This window comes from Protomyctophum parallelum (genome assembly GCF_964188405.1).
Source record: "Protomyctophum parallelum genome assembly, chromosome: 14".
In the NCBI taxonomy this organism is placed as follows: domain Eukaryota; kingdom Metazoa; phylum Chordata; class Actinopteri; order Myctophiformes; family Myctophidae; genus Protomyctophum; species Protomyctophum parallelum.
This window is the reverse complement of record NC_139709.1, coordinates 27,075,042-27,100,862: the sequence shown is the minus strand read 5'-3', so window position 1 is coordinate 27,100,862 and position 25,821 is coordinate 27,075,042. Positions and strand designations below refer to the sequence as shown.

The window sequence follows — 25,821 nt, the reverse complement described above, 5'->3', positions numbered from 1 at the left end:
ACTGTCTCTATAGTCATGTGATCATCACGGACCACTCCGCGTCCCCAAATTCCATCCCCATTGGCTAAGATTGCCTTCCAAAGTTCTGCAGATTTGTCCGTTTTGAACAAAATGCCTCAAATCATGAACACAGCGTGCAATTTCCGTGAAATTATGCACACACAGTATCACTAAGCAGAGGAAGAAATGCCACTTAAAAAAAGCGGACTCATGGTGGCGCTAACCGCTAACAGGCAAATTTGTGTTCTTGCCTATAATTGCACCGATTTGTGTACAACTTTGTAGGCGCACTCCCTAGAGGCCAAGACAAAACCTTTGCACTGCATTTTCCACATCTGCCTGTTGTTGCGCCACCATGAGGCCAATTTCTGCATAACTTAACTATCCTGGTGGAGACCTGTGCCCGGCCCCCGATGGGCACTTAATCTAGTTATTAGTGCATTATTACATGCCAGAACATAAGCATTATGTGATAATGCATGTGTCTGTGCGTATTAATGTAGGCAGTCAGTGCATGCAGGCCCTACATGCACAGTGTCAACATCTTTGACGTATACGTACAATACAGCTGGTAGCAAGTTACTGTAGCAACATTGCAGCGGTGAAATCCTTGTATTTGTTTTACGTTGAGGCAGCCATTCAGTTCATTGTGTTTTACAAGAGGGACCTTGTGTAATGCATTTTGTAAGATAACCTGCTTTTTGGCTTATAGGCTGCAGGCAAACTTGGAAGCTCAGCTGGGTGAGCCTGTTTCACTTGATGCAATCAGCATCACACAGTGAAAATGTATACATGTTTTGCGTTTCATCCCAAAAAGTAGCAATAAAAGACTAAATAGTGGAAATGGAAAATTATTAAGCATACTGTAAGCTCCCCAGGCACTATTGGCTGGTACCAGGAAGGCAGACTGGTCTGTAGCCCGATGATGGGAATCCTTTTAAAACCCACAGTTGGGCAAAGATGCAGCTCTATTGTGTGCTGTATAAAATGGCTTTTTATGACTGTTGTTGGTGACTCATGCTTCCTTAGTCTGGATTACAATAAAACAATGCTGATACATTCATCGTGTGCTCAAGGTTCAAGGTTGTACTTTATTGTTACATCTTGTGTACAGGTACATAAGAGTAAAACTTATTTTTGTTTGGCTTCCTTACAGACAATGCAGCAGCATATACACTAGATAGCATAACATTCAAACAACAAAACACAGCAAGCACAGCAAACAAAGGGATAGCATAAGAGTGCAAGAAAGAGCATTCAAACAATAAAATAAAATAGTAACATTATGTACATGTGCATGTTTCCCTGTAGTAGCTAAGTTAGGTAAACCTTATGTGAACAGCTTCACAGTAGGTTATGTTCCATTATATACAACACAATTTAGTTTAAGATGGTGCAATTGTTCCATATATACAGCAATTTTAGTTTAAAAGGTGCAATTACAGCCTGATAGTGCAAGAAGGGGGTGTGTGGGGGGCGGGGGGGGGGGGGGGGGGGCTAGCTTTTCCTTTGCCTGGTTTCGCTCTGGTTCTTATCAGTTCGTTCATGTATCTGATTGTTCAGGGACAGAAGCTTTTTGCAGTCTGTTTCCAGTGGCTTTGAGACTGCGAAAACGTTTTCCATGCGGCAGCTTCTCAAACAGTCTGCGGTTGGGATGGCTTGGGTCTTTCAAAACTTCACGAGCTTTGGTGACACAACGATCGTCGTATACAGGTCTATGATGGGGGGGGGGGGGCATTGCTCTGCGGTTGAGGTCGGTGCAGCTGTGCATAGTGATGTGTACTCCCACGGATTTGAACTCTCTGAACCGTTCAACTGCAGGGAGAGTGGTCTCTGGGAGGTCTCCTGTAGTCGAGGATCAGCTCTTTTGTCTTGTCGACACTGAGAGCCCGTCACCATTGTGCCAGGTTCTCCACTTCTCTCCTGTAGGCCGTTTCATCATCGTTTGTGATCAGGCCTATGACTGTGGTGTCGTCCGCGAACTTGCTTGTATCCGATCAATCGTTTATTTATTTTTCTTGGCTTCCTGAAGGCTCTATTTTTAAAGTATCTCTGGTCCTGACCTAAATGTACACCCCTGTTGCAGTTAATCATTCTTTCTTTTATTAGATTTGGATGGTAACTTACTTGTTTTTAATTTATTAAGGCTCTCTTGCTGGCCATTAATGAGGAGATGTGAAGTTCATGACGCTCATAAGTCTGTTTTATGAGGCCTGGATCAGCAGATAGGTTAATGCTCTCTAAATGAGTGCTGACACACTCTTGTTATCTCCATGACCATTACCGTTTTGTTTTGATTTTCTTCTTCATTAGCGGCTTATTAGCCAGCTAAAGAATATATAGTATATAATAATTTGGGGCTTCTTCACATGAAAAGGTCTGAGAATCACTGTGGTAAAAGGTCAGTTCAGCTCAGGGCTGAACTAATGAGTTTGAAAAATCTGCTATTTTCTAGAAAAACATCGTACAAAAACAGCCCATGTAGATACGGTTACACTGATTTAATGCCAAATAACTAATTTAGCTGGGGACCCCTCAAGGAACCCCATGGAGGTCCCCGAGGCCCCAAAACCCCAATTTGAGAACCAAATGTTTTAGCCTACAAATTAACTGTCTGTGACAAACTGCAGTATGATGGCCTACTGCTCTAACCCCGCCTCCATGTTCCATCCAGCACCGGCCCAGGTGACAGACAGTGAAACTTGTGAACAGATAGCCCATCTCAGTGATGGGCTATCTGAGAGCCAGGTGTGTTAATCGCCAGTTGGAGAGTTGCTGGAGCGAGTCAGGGAAGGTCAGGGTCTGTGTCTGTGTGCCACCTGGAGAGATGCCAGAGGGCACTCGACTCTCCCCCCCCCCCCGGGGATGAGATTGATGACTGAACCGCCCGGACTGACAGCTGGCGCCAGGTTTAAATGGGAACAGCTTTGGTCCTAAATCAACAGAGCTGTTGATCCGAGCGATCTTCTGACTGCCTGGTATTGTGATCCTGGATCATCCCTCTAAGGTTGTCATTATAGGGCACACAAAACCTTTGTGTCATTATAGTTATAGCCTTTTGTGTCATAATAATAATACATTATAATTATTATAATATTAATTATTATTATTATACACGGGAAAGTAATGACAGAACCTTTGAACACAGGTGACACAGGGGAAAGTGGCTGCTGGTTATATGGCAGACCAGTGAACAGATACATTAGCTGCTGGTGTGCTCCCTGGGTTTCAATTAATATGTATAGGTCGTTAGGGAGTAACTCATTAACAGACAGATAATAGGCTTATTGCTTGAGAACAATTTGTGCAACCAGCCTTTAATCTAGAAGATCATCTGTCTGCCATATATCCGCAAAAATAAATAAATAAATAATAATAATAATAATAATAACTAGAAAAAGTGCCCTTCTGGGCACAGGTCTCCACCAGGATAGGAATGTAGGACATTGCAGCTTGCCTTCATCTGGTGGTTGGATAAAAGGGCAACAAAAGTAAATTAGAGGTAAAAACACTTTTGGGACAGTTATAGCGCCACCTTGAGGCTGAGTTGAAGTTGTTCATGTGGCATTTCGTCCTCGGCCTAGTGGGAATGTGGGTGCACAATTTCACGGAAATCACGCGATGTGTTCATGATTTGCAGCATTTTGTTTGAAACTGAGCACTCCTGTGAATTTTGGAAGCCAATCTTAACCAATCAGGATGGAGTCTGAGAAATCTGAAAGACCGGTTTGGTTGAATGGCTCTAGAGAGACTGTGTACCAATTTGCGTGATGTTTGGACACAATCTGTAGGTGTACTGTGCAAAAACGTGTTTTGCCTCCTAGTGGCGCTATAACAGGCCGTTCTGGAAAGTTTGGGGCAGAGGTTCATGGTTGGCATCCAGGGAGTGTGTGTGCAAAATTTGGCATCGACCGGGTTAACGGTGGCCGAGATTAGCTGCTCACGGACGGACACACGGACACACGGACGGACGGACACACGGACGGAGTGCAAAACATACTCTCCCCCATGCCTTCGGCTGGTGGAGACAATAATAATAATAATAATAATAAAGTCTGTTGGTACTTAACTGTGTAGTAACTTGTGTAGTAACCTGTGTAGTAACTTGTTCATTCTGTGGTACAGTAAATGTCCTCAACACATGTCAAACACCTGGTGATCACTGGGGGGAGCTAGCATGCAATTGAAAGGTTGTCTGCCTACTTATATTGTCTAATATTATCAACACATTAGAATTTGGTAACGTGTTTATTTACCATAGTCTTCCAACACAAAAAAAGAGATTGCCTAGATTTTAAATAAAATTAGAGCTTATGTTGTCCACAGCTGCATTATATGTTGTAACATGTACATGCTCACACACTTACCACTGCACTTTAAATGAAACACTAAAGGATGGCCCTCAGTATGTCAGTCAGAGGAGGAAAATGCACGTCATTCATTTTTAAGAAAGTGCTGGATAAACCCATGCTACTTATACGACTCCAGACTTCTTATTTTACCAGCAGCTTCTGCACTAGATCCACAAGTCAGATTATCTTAAAGGTATATTACCGAGCTTGCATGGCCAAATGTATTTATCTTTCTATACACCTTGGAAATGGGCCAAATATCATCACTTGAACTAGCACTACCTCCTTATGAATATGTAAAGGAAACCTGTCATTGCTTCAAACTTGCCTTGATGTGTATACTTAATGTTGGTTGCTTTGGATATCACTGGTATAAGGACAGTATGTATTTATTTCCTTCTCCAATTAACAACTTAAAGCCTATATACAGTCACCAGGGGGTCACCCATGTCCAACAAAATAGTCATGTCCAGCATTGTCTGATCGTCTATTTTGGGCAAATGTTTGCCTATTTTCAACAAATGTACGCCTATTGTGACCGGAGTACTAGGGACACTATAGGGTTCATGTGGGTAAGACTGACTGATGACTACCTCCATCTCCACCTTCCTGCCAAAGATGTGACCAGACACATTTGTGTTGTGTGTTGTTATATAATGTGTTTTTTTTAGCTTTGTTTGCTGGATCGGATTTCTTTCCTCTTTTATCTAGATTTTCTTGACAGACACTTCATGCCAATTAAATTTGTTTTGTGTGTATTTACAATGCACTCTTATAGCCCGTTGTCTTTCTCGGCTCTTAAAAGTTGTACATCGAAATGTTATGTAACTAATAACAAGAGAGAGATTGGAATATTTAATCTTTTGTTAAATGATGGAGAGGATATAAATATGAGAATTAAAACTGTAATCCTTCATTGTGAAATGCATAAAATGTACTGCAGTTTACTAATGCCTTTGTGTGTTATGGCTGCATTAGATGACCTATAGATTTATTTCACAAACTTAGTAGGAGATGAACGATTATTTGTCTTTTTACTGAAATGTATCAGTGGAGCTGTCCACGGAAGTGGTGCTGAAACGCCTCTTTATCTGGTATTTAGCCACTTTTGACATTTCTAGGTTGTTTGATACTACAATACAATGGATGAGGTTTAATCTCCTGTGGTTGTTTAACAATGTGATAGTTTAAATTGATATAGACAACGATGATGATAATGAGAAGGATGGTGATGATTTTACACGGTTTGTGAATTGATGAGATCATCTTCCAAATCATGACATTTTAAAATCACCAGGTTGTATCACATTGCCAGTCAAACCTCTAAATATACTTATTTACATCTGGAGCTTTCATCCAGCTTCTGCAATGGGTTCTATGCACACACGCCTTCCCAGGTGTTACCGATGATACTAATGAAGGCTCTGTTCCATTCTGGTCAAACAGAGTCAAGGACAGGGTGCTGCTATTGTGCATGTGTGCTCACTGGAAACACTGTGTCTTTGAGTGGGTTCCAAATGGTCCCGTACGGGTCTGCAAACTGAGTGGTTCCATTTGTACACTCAGTTTCCTATTTGTAATGAAGACTTCAACAAGTCTTAATTATTTACTTATGAAGCCGAGATGCCGTGGGCTAATGTCACCTTGAAGGTTGGATTGAAGTACTAGTGTTATTGGTTATATTTGTTATGAATTACTTACTTACTGTCTTCTAATCTGATCTCTCGCCCTCCCAACCCAGGCTTTATAATCGTGGAGAAATCACTGCCATGACATCGCGTTGCTTCCCGTTGTTGTGGCAACAGGGGTCCTTGAAATTAAAAGGTTTGAGAACCACTGTACACTAAATGGAACAGTGCCTTAATTAGTATCATCAGTAACACCTGTGAAGGTGTATGGAAGTAGGGAAGCGGTCTGGAAGTAGGAAGAGTTATTCTGTGTGCATAGAGCCCATTATTAGTATACAGTCTACACACAGTCACATTTATAGTGCTCAGAAAATGATCCTGTGCCGGTAAGTCCATCTTTACATTCAGAGTTAAACTCAGGGATTGTAGTATAAGGTTTGTAATTACAACAGAACTTATGCAGCATAATCTTCATAAATATTGTGTCCTCTCTGTCAGTCTGTGGGTTTATTTAACAGCCTCATTAGGGCCTCCCAGAGGCAAGTTCCCTCTAACAGATGACTAGTTCAAAAGGCCAGGAGCTCTATGGAGACACCCTGACTTTTGGCTGAACACTCTCCAAAACAGAATGGCAATACAAATAGATACAATACATGCTGTGCTAACATGAATGTGGATAGTGTGCACACACACAGAAATGTGACACAATTCTACATGCAGAGATACAGCTAGATATTGCTAGATATTGCTGCAAACCCCCCCCCCCCCCCCCCCAAAAAACCAATGTTTTGTAGGAGTGGTAAGTTGTGAGAACTATTTCTGTTCTATGTGGGAGGTAGGACTGTATAAAGCATGGCTTTTCAACTGTCAGGGCAGAAGGAGCCCTTTTGTTTTAAAGCTGATAGGAACATGCTGGGGTGGATATATTCTGTGTGGGTGCCTTTGACTCGTAGGCTACTTAAAAGCATTCTTGTAGCTATTATAACTACACAGTATCTACAAACATTGTATCAATTCTTGTCACCTTTTCAATAGATATTACCGTTTACTATGCAGATATGTTGTTGTTTGTTGACTAGGGTCCGTGCTTAGGCTACTCTGCTGATTTTGCACTTGTGGTTAAGAGCATCTGGCATCTGCTAAAATGCTTAAATTATAAATTGTGTAGTCTACATGAGCTTCTCAGCATATTGAAATTTCAGCAAGGACATGTTCACATGATGACTCAACCTATAACCATGCAAAACTGTTTATTTGAACATTGATTCTTGCTGCTTCCATTCCCTATGTAATGGAATGCCCGTAATGATAGGGGTGTCCGCACTCTGCAGTGACAGAGTTCTTGTAATATCAGCTTGCTCACATCTCAGCTGAACAGTGAGAAGGAGGGAATTGAAGTGCTAAATATAGTTCCATGCAGGTTGAAGGACAAACCTTGAGCTCTCTGTTGCATTGTGAAAAAATCACAACAAAAACATGATGCAAGAACTAGTCACATTTTGTGTTTAGCTACTATATGGGGAACAAAGTTTGAAAGAAAATAGATACTATAGGCTAGTTTAAGGTAGCAGTCTTCCCATTTGTAGGCTACCATACTATATTTGGCATATGCTAAATCTGACTGTTCTGCTTGACTCATCTAATTGTAGACATTTCACAGCTATGCAAATGATGCAAGACCACATAATTCCTCCATTATTCTATGCCACCCAAAAAAAGCACTTTATGCAATTTGGGGAAATTAAAATCTCAGTTAAGAAATTAATAAGTTATAGGCCTAGCTGTTATTGTTAATTGATTTCCTGGTTTGTTATTTGATTTCTGTAAAGTAGCGTATCCAATATGTATAATCTCGTTTTTAATCTTTCACTCAGTATAAAACACGCACTTTGACAGTAAAATGTACAGTAGGCCTACAAGAGAACTTCGCAAAAAATGCTAATGGTGGTGGTTTAGGTATAGGAAACCCATGAGGTTTGTCAGCAGCAGAGTCTGAGCAGACCGAATAACTTGGGAGTCGGGAGTCTCGGGACCACCCACAGCAAAGAACACACATGCAGAGATATATCATTCTCCGTCAGTTTATTAAACTACGGAATATCCAGTACATGTAGCCTATAGCTATTAATGGGGATGCTGGCAGCCTATCTCTCTCTCCCCTCTCTCGCTCTCTCGCTCTCTCTCTCTCTCCGCGTCACCGTTTAGTTTAGTGGCATTCATTCTGCACAGTCAGCGGTCACCAGCGTCAGTGCTTCTCTCGCGCCGCTCATATTATTTACCATGACTTCTCCAACCGAGCAAAACGGGCCGGAGAAAGTGGCACAGCAGGAAGAGCAGGTAGGACTCAATACAGTTTATAAGAATAGGATGTAGCCTAATTAATAGCCTTAAGAAGTATGGCAAAGTGATGCGAAGCATTCCCGAAAATGTCATTCTCGTCTAGGAAACAAATTAAGAATTAAGTAGCATGTGTCTGAAATAGCCTACATTCACCTACTTTTTATGGGCATTTTGTGTGTGCCAATTAAGAGTAGACATGGGTTAGCCAGTGCTTGAATGGTCCACGCACATTTGTATCGAGCTATATCTAATAATAGTAGTCAGGTAGGTTACGTGTCGTGATCATTCAGAAACGAACCCTATACTGTGGACATGACACAACTTTTGAACTTAAGCTTTAATAATTGATTGATGAACTTCTAATGTAGGCTACAACTGCAGCAGGCGACATTGCTATACATGTGTGTGCGTGTGTGAGAGAGAGATTGTGTGCGTGCGTGCGTATGCATGCGTGTTTGGGCTGTGTTGAGTTTCAAAACTGGAAACTAGTCAACTGTCCAGACAAATTTGTATTTTGAAGTACAGTAGGCTTATGCAATGCTTCTGTAAATCAGTCCTTGTGTCTGACTTTGAAGATGTATTATATTTTCCAGTTTCCTCTATTCCATCATGGCAGTGACAATTAATTTCGTGTTTTGCAAAAAAACAACAAAAAACTCTTGTTTCCAAACAGATATGCAAATAGAAAGTGCAAGAACATCTTGGCTATAGTGTACTAATTCTATTTGTATAGGATTGTTGAAAAGTGCCCCTGGCATAGACTGTTCAGTGCATCTTTAATGTTGAGCAGCCTAGCGCCTGCTCAAATGTATGTCTGACCAAAATAAAGCAATGTTTGAAGGTGATGACAAGCTTGGATAAGCCCTTGTCCACTCACAATTCCGACCTCTGATTATTCCGACATCCCAATAGTCCGACAAATGTTAGGTTACTGTGACATTAAGGTTAGGGATAAATCTGAGTTGTTTCAGATGTCACCAAACATATCTGCGGAGATCTCTGATCATCTGTATATGTGGTTACCCTTTGTATTGTAATCCATCTCTTGGATTTGTAATTTAAAAGGTATGGCATTTACCACTCATTATTATTCACAACTCTTCTTCACTTCACAAAGATTTGGCTTTTCTTGATCTGTAAAATAAATGTACAAACGGAACCATTTTCCTTTTACGGGTCTGAGGCTGGTTTACAAAACACACTCTTCCAGTATTTTTTAGTTTCTATGGTGATGTTGGCGAACCCCGGAGCCCTTGATAGGAATAATTTGATCGTGTTGTTCAATTGGCATGTCCTTTCTAGAAATACGATATTCTGACAGCAAGTAACAATGCCCTCCCTATAACCTCTCGAATGGGGATCCCAAACATTCTGCAAAATCACCAAGAAAGGAAATTCCACAAATGAGTGATAGCTGCCGGCAGAGCTGTGACGATAATTGCATGCAATGAACATTTGGTAGATTTATTTTTAGAACCCCACTGTTGTCTTTGTCAAGCTGTTCTACAAAAAGTTTGGATAATTCTGCCTGGAAGCTACGGTTGTGCTTTCAAATGGACAAATTATTATGCGTGTGTGCTGTCATGTGGACGCACACACACACACACACACACACACACACACACACACACACACACACACACACACACACACACACACACACACACACACACACACACACACACACACACACACACACACACACACACACACACACACACACACACACACACACACACACACACACACACACTAAACCTTAAGGATCCATTTGGTTACATTTGTACACTCTTAAAGAATTACAGACCTGTAACCCCCTCGAGGAACACAGCTAGTCTCTGGAACCACTGTCCTAGATTGTTTAAATTACACACTGGTATTGGATTGGTAGTCGGTATCGACCGATATGCAAGTTATGGGTATCGGAAAAAAATAATATCAGTACATCTCTAACACAAATAAAGCATTAACAGCAGTGCTTCCTTATCATCATGCCTTAAGCTAACCCGTATAAGGTAGTCCCCACAGGAATCTGCGATTCCGCGATCCCGATTTCAAAGCCGTCCGTGGAATTCTCGACGGTCTGCGGAATAGTAGAATGTCCGTGGAATAGTAGGATGCCCCCGTTTTTACTCCCGGGATTCTACTCTGCCACAATGTTATGCTGCCCACACGAGCAGATGCAAAAGATAAAGATGCTCACAGAGACACAGTGTATTTGACAGGGTAGTCGTTAAGCAGCTCAACCACCAGCAGCTCAACCACTGAAACCAAAACAAACGTCCAACACAGATAAAAGTAATTACTCACATACTGCTGCAGGTTCCATGTTTAAGTAATCCCAGTGTTGTTCAAGATGCATGGTTTTCATATTGTAAATAATTATGGCCGCGTGGTTTAGCAGGAGCACTGCGTAACTTTGGGAAAGTGCTTGTTTACAACTGAAACGGACTTCCTGTGCACTGACTTCCTCTTCAAAATAATAAGAGACTTATTTCTAAGTCTACTTACAGGACGTTAACATGACAGTTGAGTTCCTTTTGAATCTACATAACTTTCTCAGCTGTTGGTAATTTTAGGTTAAATAAGTTAATGTCCGCGGAATATTAACTAAACTGCGGAATCAAGGATTGTTCTTTGCTGAATTAGGAATGTTCTCCGCGGAATCAAGACTTTGTCTCCACAGATTCCTGTGGGGACTAATAAGGCATGACCAAAGTACCAAACCTTTTCAAACTTCTATATCTATTTTACTTCATGCGATGTGCAGACTAGCTAACACAAACTCGGAACTCCTGAATGTCTGCCCTCCACACCCTCCGGTCTAGCATCGTGGTCTTGAGCACTGAAGTGTTGTTCACTCTGCTGTCGCGCTGCAGTGTGTCTAGGACTCTTCGTAGGCGCTGCGCCTCTTTCCCCTCCTGGCCGTGCCTTGCGTTGGCTCCCACGGTGTCAGTTTGCCCGCCACCAGTTCCGGGTGCCGGACGCAGCAATCCTTCTCTCTCTAACCTCTTCTCTTCCCGTAGAGGCCCACGTTTCTGATGTGGTCCGGCCATGTGACACCCCTTTGTGGCATTCTTCTGTAGACAACATCTACACAAGAATGCTACGAATGGCACACAATGGTCAATTAGCCCTTCGCTAAATCCCACCACAAAAAGCGATTGTCCAATGCCAATCCAAATAGTTTAGCAACTGTTGCTATGCAGGTCAAGCTTTCGCCACCTCATAGATGTCAATGTTATTTTGCATGGCTGTGTTGTTGAACATTTACACGGCTTAACGTCAGGAAAGTTACTGACCCACCCAGGTGATGGCAATAATACTAATACCGTGCAACATGAAAACTTCTGTCGGCGTGTTCAAAGTTGATTTCCTCGCATTTCTAGTTTATTTAAATAATGTCATGCACAATTGCCCAGTGCATAGCCTACTGCAGGCCTGGTTTACTAGATTTAGAAGACATTTTGAATGTTTTGCTTCTAAAATGGAGAAATCCCGTCATTTAAAATGCATCTCAATGGGTGAGAAGGACAGCTTGACCTGTCTCTTCGCTGCTAACGTGCCTATTGGGCAAGGCCGGGAGGTTGGGGAGGGACTTAGCGAAGGGCTAATTGGGAAACTTATTTTAACTGGATAATGTACTCGATCCCCCTAAATGATGCACTCTCATAATTTTAGGATCCCATCTATGGCAGCATCAATGCCTTAAGTTGTAGTACAAGGAGGTGCAGGGCAGGCCTATTGTTCCTCAGATGATGAAAAGATTATGTGCTCCTGTAGCTTAGTCAGAGGCAAATGTATTCCAATATGTACATCTCTGATTCTCATATTCTGCAACAGTCTTGCAATGGTCTGACAGCCTGCCTGTTCATTCTTTGGTCCAACTGCCCATCTGTATGTCTCATATTCCACAGTTGATGTTTCTATGGCACTCTTTCCCTTAATTTCCTCACTAATGATCTGACAATGTATGTATACCAAATAATTTGATATTCTGTACAAATGGTGCTGCATTTCCTCTCCATTTGTTTCGTGTGGTCCCTCAAACAATTAGCTTTGGGAAAGATCACCCAGGAGGAAATCGATAAACTTTCAATTATATTCAAAAGGCCCATCTGCTAATTGCAGTCACTCTAGCAAACAGACAATGCTATCTCATCTCACAGAGGTTTCCTCTCTTGAGATGACATTTCAAGTGGAATTTCATTGCAGATGAAAAATGCTTTAATGCCATGTCTTCTGCCTTGACCAACTGGGTCTGATTATTTTTTAAATGCTTCCTTTAAAGGTCTCATGACATCCAAAAATATTATTTGTAAGTTTTCTGACCTCAATTACACCCCAAAAATGGAACTTTGAACATTCAGTGGACTTTCCGTGTTCTGGTCTTTTTTTGCAGCAACAACATTTTGTGGAAAAATACACAGACATTATATATCACAAATGTCTATTATTGATTTTCTCACAGAACAATGGGATTTAGATTGATTTAGGTTGAACATTGGCAAAGTTTCCGTTTAAGAGCGCTTCTCTGATTTCTGTTGTGTGAAGCAAAGCTTACTTTGATGAGGTACAGTATGTTGTATCAAAGCATCATTGTATGGAACACACTGACCCCCAATAGCAGAGCAGAAGATTCTGTAAGTATCTACCTGCCCCCCTGGCAGGAAATACAACAGATTCTGTAAGTATCTACCTGCCCCCCTGGCAGGAAATACAACAGATTATGTAAGTATCTACCTGCCCGCCGGGCAGGAAATACAACAGATATTGAATAATTGATTCCAAAGTAAAATCATAAGATGGAATAAAAGGGCAGTGCTCTGAATCATTTAAAGGAGTTTTGGCCTGTAGCGATGGACAAACAACAAAATGCACTTTCACTTGTTTTCCCTGTCACAAGCTCACTAATGTCTCACTACAGTATCACAGCTCTGGATGCTCTTTCACTGTAAATGTGGCTAAAGCAGGGTTAGAGGGAGGGACTTTTAAACATGCTGATGATCAATGACCTATTTTTACTAGGCTTTTTTAGAGTCGCTCAAAGTCAGTCGTGTGGGAGGGGTTCATGACGTTGTGGTTGTTTGTTTGCGAGTGACACTAGTTGCCTGACATACGGTAGCAACATGTTCACAGCTGTCTCCATCTTGTCAGGTTAGATACAGTTCAAAGCTTTGATTTGGGCTGATCTTCTTCTGTTCCCTTATGCACCGTATTCCATATCAGAGCTGTCCTATCATCATCATCACCATCATCTAGACGTTTTCACAGCAGTGTCTTATTTATTTATTTTGCCTCCACTATAGCCTCCTGACACATGGGCTAATTGTCTTCACTCGGGCCTCAATCAATTTCAACACCGTCTGCATAACATTTCCAGCAGGAACAAAAGGGAACCTGAACACAAAGACAAATGCTGCATGCTGCAATCCTGATCCAATACCCATCAAGCATGAATTCTTCATCTCACTCGTTAATGCCCCCCATGATTTATTGATGGCCTTCCAGGGGGAAAGTTTACCTCTGTGTCCAGAGTGAGTGCTCTGCTTCCCCCTTATGTTTGACCCTACACTACACGGACGGTGACTGGGGAACAACTGCCCTATAGCTTGTATGAGGAGTGTCTGACATCTCTGGGCCAGTAAAGAACACAAGCTAGTACCAGCAGCCCTCCGGTTAAAGTTTCCTTTTTCTTCAAATGTCTCCTTTTGGCTCATTTTAGATTGATTGATTGATTGATTGAATACTTTATTAGACAAAATTCAATATCATTACAAAATATAAAACTACTGGTATATAAATATTTAAAAAATCACACCCGTGTGAAGTGAGGGGCTCTAATATATTAAAGTCTAACTCATGTTGCTATGATTAGGTGATGTAATGGTGATGTAAAACAAACAGTGTCAAAACAAACATTAAATTCTTCATTGTCAATGACGTTTTTAAAACATTGAACTTAAAACAAACATTAAACCTAAAAAATAAGAAGGGGGGTGTACAGAGCGGGGGGGGGGGGGGGGATCATCGTCTGTCTAATTTACAATGTATCCCTTGACTCCTTCAAAACCGCTCTCAAAAGGGCACCTACGGACGGCTGCAATTCGAAACTGGCCCCGTAAAATCGGAAACCCCATCAATCCTTTGGCCTACAAACAGGTTGACTCTACACTACACACAGATTGATTGGGGAACTGCCGCCATAAAGATGGTATGATGAATGTCTGAACTCTCTGAGCCAGTAAACGACACCCCTCTGGCTAACGTTTCCCTTTTCTTCAAAGGTCTCCCTTTTGTTCATCCTATTTAGTGTATTTAGTCAAATGCACACACATATAAAGTTATTATTGCTACAGCATGCTAATGACAAGGCATAGAAGTCAGCACTCAATAAATTACCTTGTCACATAGTTTTATTTAGCTCACCCAGGCAGAGCCAATAACGCGGTCTTCTTCTCTGCTGATGATATTGTTGAGCCGTGGGCCTTGAGACGGTTCTCTCATTTGGAGTGTTGCGGAGTGTCTCTTATGCTAATGGTAAGGTGACACACCATTAAGGTAGACAGTGTTGGGGGTAACATATCACATACTGTAAGTAATGACTTGCATAATGTTATTACTTTCATGGCTATGTTATGCATTAGTTTAGCAAATTTGGTAATATCATTATAGTTACTGTCAAGTAACTTATTTACTAACTATATATTTAATATATTTTTAAGATGAAGTGCCATGATTTTTCTACTTTACTCCTTTAGCTACTTTAGCCAGTGACAAATTTCACCCTCCCCGCCCAGCTTCCACCTCGGACACGGGCCAAATGTGTGCGTATAGATGCTTGACAAAGCCAGATGTACTAAAGTGGATTTGAACCCACAACCTCTGCGTTGGTGGGCAGGCACCCAAGCTCACCCACTGCACCACCGGAGTGCTTATTGCTGCAATGCAAAAATGCCATTAATGTCTGTTTTAATAGCCTCAGCCAGAGGTTCGTTTGCAATTAAGAAAATACACCTAACTTGGGAAATTAAAATCCTCCCATAAGCCACATTTTATATAAGATATTTTTTTCCAAAATCTTGTTCCCATGAGATAGGAACTCATATGAGGACATATGGGGTGCCATGGCAGACCCCCCTTGCAATGCACCCTTTGCATAGACTTATCTGTGATGTTAGGTCAAGAGGTTTTGTTTCCGTATTGTATGATTATTTATTAGAATCTAGTTATGGGACCTTGCTTGTCGATACTGTATGGAGGAATGACATACCAAATCTAGATCTAGATTGGAGCTGGGATACAGTGTGGTCTAATGTTGTCCTGTCTTCTAGGAATCCTGATCATCAACAAATTCATTTAAATTTTGTTCATAGAACATACTTAACCCCCCCGTAGATTGTGTGCTATGCGGATTTTAAATAATCACAACTGCACTTTCTGCACTTCAAACACCATAGGTACATTCTTTCATATGGTGTGGGAGTGTCCGAGTGTCCTCACATTTTGGAATTTGGTTGCTACTAACCTTTCGACTATTCTACAAGTTAACATCACACCCTCCCCATCTCTATTCTTATTAAATGATGTATCCCAGTTGCCATTAAATAACACCCGTATTCGTGTCTTCTTTGCTGGCATAACGGCCGCAAAGAAGATGGTTGCTTCGCACTGGAAACCGCCTCATACATTGTCATTTCGCCAATGGGCTTTGACCTTTCTAGATATCATTTATCTAGAGATGTCTACAGCAAGATTGCATGGTGCAAAAGAGGAAAACATTGAGATTTGGTCTGGTATTGCAGATTTGGTTAAGGGCATGGTTTTATCATTATTATTATTATTATCATTATTTATTTATTTTTTGTTTCCATTGCACAGTAGTAGGAGTAATGACATTTTGTGGCATCTTTGGTCTCGGGGGGGAGGGGTGGGTGGGATTGTTTGTTTTTGTTTTTGTGTTCCTTGCTTTTGCTGTTATGTGTTGTTTTATATAAGTCATTCATGTTGTTAACGTGTCTTATTGTGATTTTTGTCTTAAAATAAAAAACATTTGATAACAAAAAAAAAGAGATAGGAACTCATTAGGGAAAAGGAAAAATAATTTATAACGTCTACATTTGCATTCACTGTGGCTTAAAACTTGGATTGTCTGTATTTTGTCAGAGCTTCGCTGTCCATGGTGCTGAAGGGTGCCTAGGTTGCACTCTAGGCTAGAGTGTCCGCCCTGAGACTGGGAGGTCGGGGTTCGATCCCCGGCCGGGTCATACCAAAGATTATCTGCTTGGCAGGCACTCAGCATCAAGGGATGGATTGGGGGTAAGTCCCTGCGACATACTAGTGTCATGCCCAGGGAGTGTACTTGTAAGTCAAGCTGCCTCACACTACAGTAATAGGAGATAGGCTCCTGCCCTATGCCCCTATCGGCAAAGCTTACGCATATTGAGAGCATTAACTGAGAGAAGCTAAGCTGTATTTGACACAGGCTTATCAGCACCTCGAGTTAGATGATGAGAGTTATCACAACCGGAGCAACATGTCACTCCCTTTCCTGCCAATCATCAAAATAAGGCAGAAAAGCACGCATTTGACAAAAAAATATAATATAATATTTTTTATAAAGTGAAATTCAGTACCATAACATGTAACTGAGTGGGTGGGACAAACGGAACAGTCAGTGCAAAGTCATTTGTGCCATGGGGGGTTCTAGGGTGGTTACACCCCAAATAATGCCCTCGTCAGAAATTAATAAGTGCATCAGTTGAATGTGCTGCAAATGCTCCATTACTCCTTTGGCAGTGGGACCATGGCAAAGAGTGCATGTCGATTTTGTGTAAAAAGGGAAAACACAGGTTTATGGTATTGATTGACAGCTAATCTTAAGTGGTTTGAAGTGCTGTTAATGACTACAGTGGCAGAGACAACTCTGGAGGGTGTGAGGGGCTTCTTTGCATCATATATGGTATAATGTACCAATAATGGGCCCAATTTTCAGTCACACATTTCAGGACCTCCCAAAGAATAATGTAGTTAAAACCATTTACTCAGCTCCGTATCACCCAGCATCTAAAAGGTGCTGCAGTGCATCTAGTGCAGAAAATGTGTTGACAACTCGACTCTGTCTCTGAACATCAAATGCAGTCCAAGAGGTGCATTCACATCCAACATTTGACGGGTGCTAGATCACACAGGCTACACTGGAAAGAGGAAAAGCACACCCTTTTACACACACTTTATGCTCCCAAAAATGTTTTATTAAAAGGTGTGACGTAAATGATGCCCAGAAGAACGGTGTGCAGATACTTTCCTCCTTCCTGGACTATGAACACCACCATGCAGAGCTGTATTCAGATCTTTCTGTTTGTTTCTCCCTATAGCATGAAGGGTAAAGTACCTGCAGAAGTGTTTCTGGGACATCAGCTGAGCACCAGGCTGTCACTGGTGCAGCCTAACCTTTCACAAACCATGTGAGACAAGAGGGTGCAGCCTCAACAGAATGTTTTGGTAAAGCAGCATGGGGGAGGGTAAGGAGAATAAATGGTTCCCTGTCACATGCAGTATTTGGTTGCTTTTCAGGGAAAGGTTGGGTGGCCATGTGGACCAGAGAATCCTCTTGAGGAGCCAGAGGTGTTAAAAGATAGTGGGCGAGATGATGGTGAGGAAAGGGCTTTAATATCTTAGTAGACCTAAGATAAATGTCAGGCCCATAGGTTGAAAAAGGGCAGGAACTGATTTATGGGGAGGAGTGTAGTGTATTTGGTAAAATGTGCATTATTGCACATTGCAACAGCACAGGCTGGTTCTGCTAATGACAAGGTAACTGATTAGGATGTAGGTTAGGGTGTTTCAAGTGTTTTGCTTGTCCAGACTTCATAAGGGGAATGTTGCACTGGAGAAGCTCCAATTTGTTCCAACTCCAACGGAAGGAATACTTTTCCGTTTCAAAATAAACCAACTAGGATAAAGAGTACACTGTGTGGCGGTTCTTATTTGGGATAGAACATCACATATCCGATTCCCCATGCTGCTGTCAGCAGTAATATTAGTCCACCCCACATCCCCCTTCCCCCCCCCCCCCATCCCACGCCTCCTATGTCCCCACTGCACATCTGACTCCAATGACTCTCTTGGTTCCCTTGGAAACCAGGTGCTGCTTGGAGAGATCAATTTCACACTCCACCAGCAAGCAGGGAGAAAGAGAGATGGTTAGACAAAGAGAAAGTGGGAAGGATAGAGATGGAGAAGGAGGAGAGAGAGAGATAGAGAGAGAAGGAGAGAAGAGAGGAGATAGAGAGCCAAAGAAAAAGAGAAGGAGAGAGAGAGACTGACAGACAGAGAGGAAAGAGAGAATAAAGTGGGGCTTATTCTTAAAGGATGATTCATTCTTATTGCCTCTTTGTCTGGAAATGGAATGAAAATAGCAACAAAATATGGATTGAAAGATGTAACTGTTTAGCCCCTTTGGGCCTTTCTGCGCGGAAAAGTCAGCAGACGGACATAAAGCAACAGGGAAATGCACAGGCTTTGTTATGGCGTGGTGTCTGAAGAGAACAGCGAGTGAAAATGGCTCCACTGCTCATTTATTGATGGAGCTTTCCGAGCTTAGTTTTTATTGTTATCAGCCTCTGTCCATGCATGCGTGCATGCATGCTCTTCAGACAGGCTAACGCAAGGAGATGGCTTAATGTAGACATTCAGCATCATATAACTATCAAAATGGGGTGTACAGCAGTGATTCTCAACCTTTTCCACTTAACTATAAAACTATAAAACACTATATTATACTTCTGTTCCATACATTGCACAAATATCTGATCTACAAGCTCACAATGTGTCTCATTGTGAGCTTGTAGATCTGCAATGTTCACTCTTTTTTTAAACCTTTTGAAAAGTTTTAGACAATAATGTCAGGTTGAAAGTGGATTAAATAAAGTTGATGATTGTGTGCAACATGTTTAAAACAATCATGTTAAACACAGACATGGCTCCATGCCACATGCCTTGTCTGTGATATTTGGTGCCCCCCAAAGGTGGCCCGTCCTGGACCCCAGGCTGGGAAACACTGGTGTAACACTGGTCCTTATTTCCTTGAGCAGTGATACGCTTTTTCTACTTTCACTATTTGAAGTCAGCCTCCTATTCTGGGGTTAACATTTACCAAAGAGCTATTTTTGCCATAGATTTGGTATAAATGGGGAAAAGAACACACCAATTGCAGAGCTACAGTAATCAGGTCGACTTTACTAAGTATAGAGGCTTTCTTTGGATGCATCAGCCTTCTGGGAATACCTAAAGTTATAAGGTGTGCACAGAGTTTGAGTTTGATAGAGAAGTTGGCAGGTTCATATGCACTAGTGGGGCCTCATCTAGTGTTGTTTTCTCTCCTTTTGAAAATCCTTATGAGAATTCTTGCCTCTAATAAATGGTGTATTTATCTCCTTTATCCAAATTGCTTTACAATGTGCCTTACATTCACCCATTCACACAAACATTCACACAGCGACGGCAGAGGAAACCATGCAAGGCATCATCAGGAGCAGTTAGGGGTTCAGCGTTCAGCCCAAGGACACTTCCACAGTTTTAGCTGAGTGAATTACTTTTTTTTAAATCTACTGTATGACTGTGTTGTTGGTGGGAATGAAGGTTTGTGCAGGATGGAATAGGAATGTTGTAACAATGGAGCTTTCTACAGCTATAGATTAAATGGTGCAAACTATCAAACAATAGACAGCTGGAACCATAATCTCTATCAAGTTAGGACCTCTACTATATAACTAGCATGACATATATAACGAATGATATCTGTATAATCCCCTTTTTCTTTGCTCATTTCTTTTTCTTTGGGTGGGTTGGGATTATTATTATTTATTATTTACAATTTGTTTTTTAAAGAAATCTAGTTTTATGTTGCATTTAATAGTTATCATTATAATTATTATTACTATATTTTTCCCTTTTTTTGTCAATGGTGGTGCGGGGGACTGGGGGTAGGATTAAAGAAATGAGGCAAGGGGGCAAACTGACTGTAGTTGGCAATCTGAATTATGTTTTATGTGCATTTCTTGTATGCCTACCTGTCACATTCATCTTAAAATGAAATAAAAATAAATTATCCTTTATCCTACAACTCGAGACATTATAGAAATATCTCCATGTCCATATCAAAATTGACTATTTTTAATAATAATTAATAATGTTATCCATCATCCATTCTTATTTGTATCTATGGATGTCTCTGCCATAGACTTTTAGCAAAAGGCCAATGCACACCTCAGAAGGCTAGTGACAGGTGGGGGCAATAGAGCATACATTAAAAAGGGTATCTTTGAAAAACAAAGAAAAGGTCCCACACACTGCAGACACTTGCCAAAATGTTGCTTTTTATTGGGTCGACGTTTCGGTCGAACCAATAAGGAGCAACATTTTGGCAAGTGTCTGACAGTGTGCGGGACCTTTTCTCTGCTATAGACTAATATGTATGTACAACTTACAATGTAGGCATTTAGCACTGGCAGGCGCTCATATTCAGAGCGATTCACAATAAATGTATTCACATGACACTGTATATATAATGCAGAGAGACAGTGTAGTGCGGCGTGCCTCAGGTAAACCAAGAACCTAGCATCTGTCTAAAGTATATGTACAATATGTGCCCCATGCCATGTTACAGCCAGCAGTTATGGCTTTCATTGAAAAAATACAGTAATTCATGATAAGCTCTCGTGTGTGTTTAAAACATTTGGACCAACCGACCAGCCTGTAATGGTGATTGACCTTACAGCTTATAGTAGCGTAGTTGCAGCTTTTTTTTAGGTAATTGATTTAACGTAAAAGAGAATAAACCGAATAAACTGAAACAGTAGATTTGACTTAAAATACTTAGAATAATATAAAATAATAATATTGAGTGACAGAAATGTGTAGAAGTATGACCCTTGCATTGATTCCAAAAAGCATCGCTACCAGGTAGCCTACAGTACATTATAATGTTTTGATTCATACAGGCCATATACTCATATAAGGCCATATATTAATAGCCAACAAACAGTGCAACTCACTTGTGTGTGGTGACAGACAGTGTGGACATACTGTACTGTACATCTGCACATTGTCACCGCAAAGGAACGAGTAGCTTAAACTGATAGTAGGAGGAGGAAGTGGGCAGTGCAAATGGCAGTGGTAGCTGCCAGGATTCTCACTCATCTCACAGGTTGCATGACAAACTAGAAAGTGGTGCTACCTCAGAACGCATACGTACTGTATACCCACCTTATATTATATACCACTTATTGTTGTCTATACTGTACCCCGGATTGTTTAAGTTGGAGACAGAGAGAACTCATACAGGATACAGGATTAACAATAACAAGTGAAATTGCAAGTGATGACACAAAAACGTTAGCGTTTGGAACTGGAACACTATGAAATGATGGGGCTTGTACGACTTCTTTACACCTATAAACCTCTCATGTGACAATAAAGTTGAGTTAACAGAAACAAATACCTGCACGTGTACGTACGCACACACTTTCCCACAGTCACTCCACAGAATTCATCGATTTTTGCGGAATGAAGTGAACCCTAAATCTATACTGGGTCTGGGTGTGATAGTGATGGTGCTCCACGGCATCACACATTTCCTGCAGCCCAAAATAGAGCCACAGAGCCTATGGGACATGTATTTAAAATTCAGAAACTAGGGTGATTCTGAAGTCATTATACTTTCTAGGACTTGTAGTCCAACCCACTGCTCAATCTGAACAGCCCAACGAGCACATGGAATACATGAGGGGAGGAGCAGAGGCTTGGAATGTACTGTATTAACTCAATACTGGGGTGTCTAAATGTTGAGGTAGAGAGGTTTACCAGCATTATGTGGCACAGAGCCAGCTCACACATTTATGGATCAGTGCTCCTTTAGTCAAGTTCAAGAGGAACAGAATTGGATACTTCTTGACTCGACGAAATTTCAATCCTCGCCCATGTAATATTAAAGACTTCATTTGCAGTGCAGTGTTGGGGAAAACGATACCGGCTGTATTTGGCTGTTATCATCCTTGTCTGAAACGCTTGCCATCTTTGGGTGTCGATTTAAAATGAGCAATGACCTGTAGAATGAACGGTACATGCAGATACAGGGCGTTTTATCTCTAAAGCTGTCATACCACCACGAAAGTCTGTCTTTGTTGTGGTCAGAGGTCTGCAGATATTTGCCGATGTCACATGCAGAGAGACAGTGGCGGGTGGCTTTTCTATTAGGATGTGACGAAGGAGATTAATATCCTGCACATATACAACTCCATATCCTTATCTTCAAATCCTTTCTTTTTATATGAAGATGATACCAATGAATCATCGTATTGATGTGGTTGCCATTTTTCCTAGGTACACTCACTGCCTTTGGTATTGATTTGCTTAGCTGAGAGAGCAAGCACATGACAGTGGGTGCAAATGGAGTGTACATGCAGAGAGCACACATTTTTGTCATCACAAGGCTGTGTCCTATTCTATAAAGCCACACACACACACACACACACACACACACACACACACACACACACACACACACACACACACACACACACACACACACACACACACACACACACACACACACACACACACACACACACACAACACACCCACAGAGAGAGAGAGGAGAGAGAATGAGTCATGACTCATAGTGAGTCTGGAAGGGGAACATAGCTCCTGTATTTTGTATTGATCCCGAGCAGTTGATTGTCTTGTTACCAATTAAGAGTAGACATGGTCTCTATCTACACAGCCAGACCAAAGCCAACACAACACTGTCACTGGACTACAAGCTAATGAGGTGTGTGCGTGCATGCGTGCGTGTGTGTGTGCACGTGTGCAAGCGTGTTTTTGTGCGCCGTGTGTGAAGAAGCAGTGGTCGCTCGGTTCGAGAAGGCTGATTATGCGATGCTAACGAGACCAGAATGCCTCCATATAATCTTTTGGCCTTTACCACACTCTGGTCTAATCACCACTTCATGTAAAGGCCAGATTTATACCATATCTGCAAATAAGTAATCTGCTCACAGTCACACAAGTGCAACACATTGGGAGTTTGTAGATTAGCGCTGAAACAACAGAGATTTTTAATTCGGCACAGTTAAGAAGCAGGAGTTAGACTATTAATCTGGTGTCAGGAAGGTCAGATGTAGAAGAAGAGAGAGAGAGAGAGAGAGCACCTCAGTTGCTGGCCGGCTCCATATATGCAGATCTAGGTGACTATCCAGTCTTCTCCATTATATGGAGCGTGTCTTGAGTGTACAGGGTTTGATGAGGTCAGATCAACATAATGGAATGTCAGAACAGGTCAGCTCCATATATGGAGATCTAAGGGTGTGATGAGGTCAGATCAACATAGAATTAATTCTGTATTGGCCATATATGGAGCGTGTCGTGAGTGTACAGGGTTTGATGAGGTCAGATCAACATATGGAATACATTCTTTATTGTCCATATATGGAGCGTGTCACGAGGCATGTCGGACGCGAGATTCAGGTTTTCATAGTAAACTGCGACCTATATCGTCGCAAGGGAATTCAGAGCTATATAACCCTTACTTGAACAAAGAAATATCACAGTACCATTAACAGTATTGGCAGCTAGAGTCCTTTGTGTCTTCAGAATAGATAAATTGTGCAGCCTCTGCCTGCAAATAAATAACCTACATGGGACCAAAGCTGAAGCTGTATCGTTCATATAGCCACAGCCTTCAAGTCGGCTGGGCAAGCCTGAGGAAGCTCCAATTGTACGTCCACAAACCGCGGGAAGAAGCCAAAGGATGCAGCGTTATTGTACACATGGCTGGTAGTCATCCACAGCACAATGAACATCTGTCTATACTTTATTATATCGATAATACGTTTGAATGTCCAATTTGGGAACAAAGCAGCAAAATGTTTTGGTAAAGAGTCCAGTTCAACAACTGCGTGCATGCGTGTTTATGAACTAAGTGTGTGAACATGTTTGTGTTTGTTTTCAGGACCTGGTGGGCAGTATCCCGACTCAGCGGAATTGGAAGGGAATAGCCATTGCCCTGCTGGTCATCATCGGCATCCTTTCAATGATCGTCACCTCAGTCATTCTGCTGACCCCTAGTACGTACACACACACACACGCATGCGCGCATAAAGTTTTGTCCGGTTGAAGATTGCATATTGGTTTTTCAGAGCGACAAGGTTATCTTCTCGCTAGGTAATGGGCCCTTTTAATGTGTAATGGCATTCAGGCCTGTTTAATGGAAATGATTATGCAGTAATAGCTCCGGTCTTCTGTCAAATTGGCACAGCATCAGAGATGCCATTTGCCTAGAGGTGAAAATTGGCTTTCCCCCTTAAAACTGCAGTCTCTGGCAAAACATTTTTCTAGTTTTCGCGCACACGCACGCGCGCACACACACACACACACACACACACACACACGTGTCACTGAAAAGTCTGTCAACGTCAGATTTAAACCAAAGATTTGCTGTCAACCAACCAAGCAACCTTCTATGTGCCATCTTGTGTCTACTGTCTAGTGGCTCTCTCCTGTAGCTGTGTGTTACTGGGACTTGCATCCTGTCTATTCCACCCCCATCCATGCTAACTTGCACCAGTGCCTCTGTTCTCTGCAGCAACACCTGCTGTTCAGCTGTCAACGTCAGATTTCATTTTGAGTTTTGGGACAGAGGGAGTTCTAAATAAAGACAAGGCAGGATGATGTGAATTGATGCTCCGAGATCAATAGAGTAATTGTCTCGGCTCATCCTCATTTGTAAACCCTTGCAGTACCCGAGCTCTGTAAAGAGTTCCTGCAAAGTGTTCTCTCCAAGGACAGGAAGTCACATAATAGTCAACCCCCCCCCCCCCCCCCCGCCTCCACCCAACAAGAGAGACATGTTCATGAAGGAGTCCAAGGATTTCTTTAAAGATTGGGCATCATCCTGTGAATGAAGATCTAACCTTGTAGGAGTAAAGGAAATACAGTATCTTCAGATTTGTTTTTTTCGACAGACCAAGGCGACAAGACTTATTCACAATGATCTGTAATGGTGTTATGACCCAGAATTATGCCAAATTAATTTTGTTCATTTTATTTCCCTTTCTGGGGACATGGCAGGTGAAGATGACAGTCTTGCCCTCAAGAAGAAAGTGACAGTGGAGGACGTATTCGGACAAGACCTTCACATCCATTACCCAGATGCCAAATGGCTCAGTGGTAAGACGTGAACAATTTTGACTTTGTCAAACAAGCAAACACACGCTGATCTGTACTATTCATGCATGTGAACAGGACATCATCTTTGGAGTAAAAAAAAAGGGTGTCATGCAAGGTCAATTGACTTTCATAGCAGTGATGGCATTTGTGGTCCAAGCCATAGCCATGGTTAATCTCTCGCAAATGACACTCAGACTTAATGTCATAGTTAGGTCTACATACACAGAGAGAGAGAGAGAGAGAGAGAGAGAGAGAGATGAGATAGGACATGC

At 41.7% G+C, this 25,821-nt stretch overlaps 1 protein-coding gene across 5 annotated transcripts in view; it reads left to right on the top strand.

The window, feature by feature from the left end:
* The window catches only part of LOC310870102 (A-type potassium channel modulatory protein DPP6-like), an 89,976-nt gene that overhangs the window by 37,731 nt on the left and 26,424 nt on the right, over positions 1-25,821 (top strand). For 4 of the 5 annotated variants that reach the window (XM_083781152.1, XM_083781150.1, XM_083781151.1 and 1 more), the window contains exons 2-3: positions 24,333-24,447; positions 25,451-25,549. In XM_083781152.1, the coding sequence (XP_083637278.1) occupies positions 24,333-24,447; positions 25,451-25,549 (214 nt within the window). Of the gene's footprint in view, positions 1-8,199; positions 8,318-24,332; positions 24,448-25,450; positions 25,550-25,821 lie in introns of those variants that run through there. The other variant, XM_083781153.1, reaches the window with a different exon arrangement.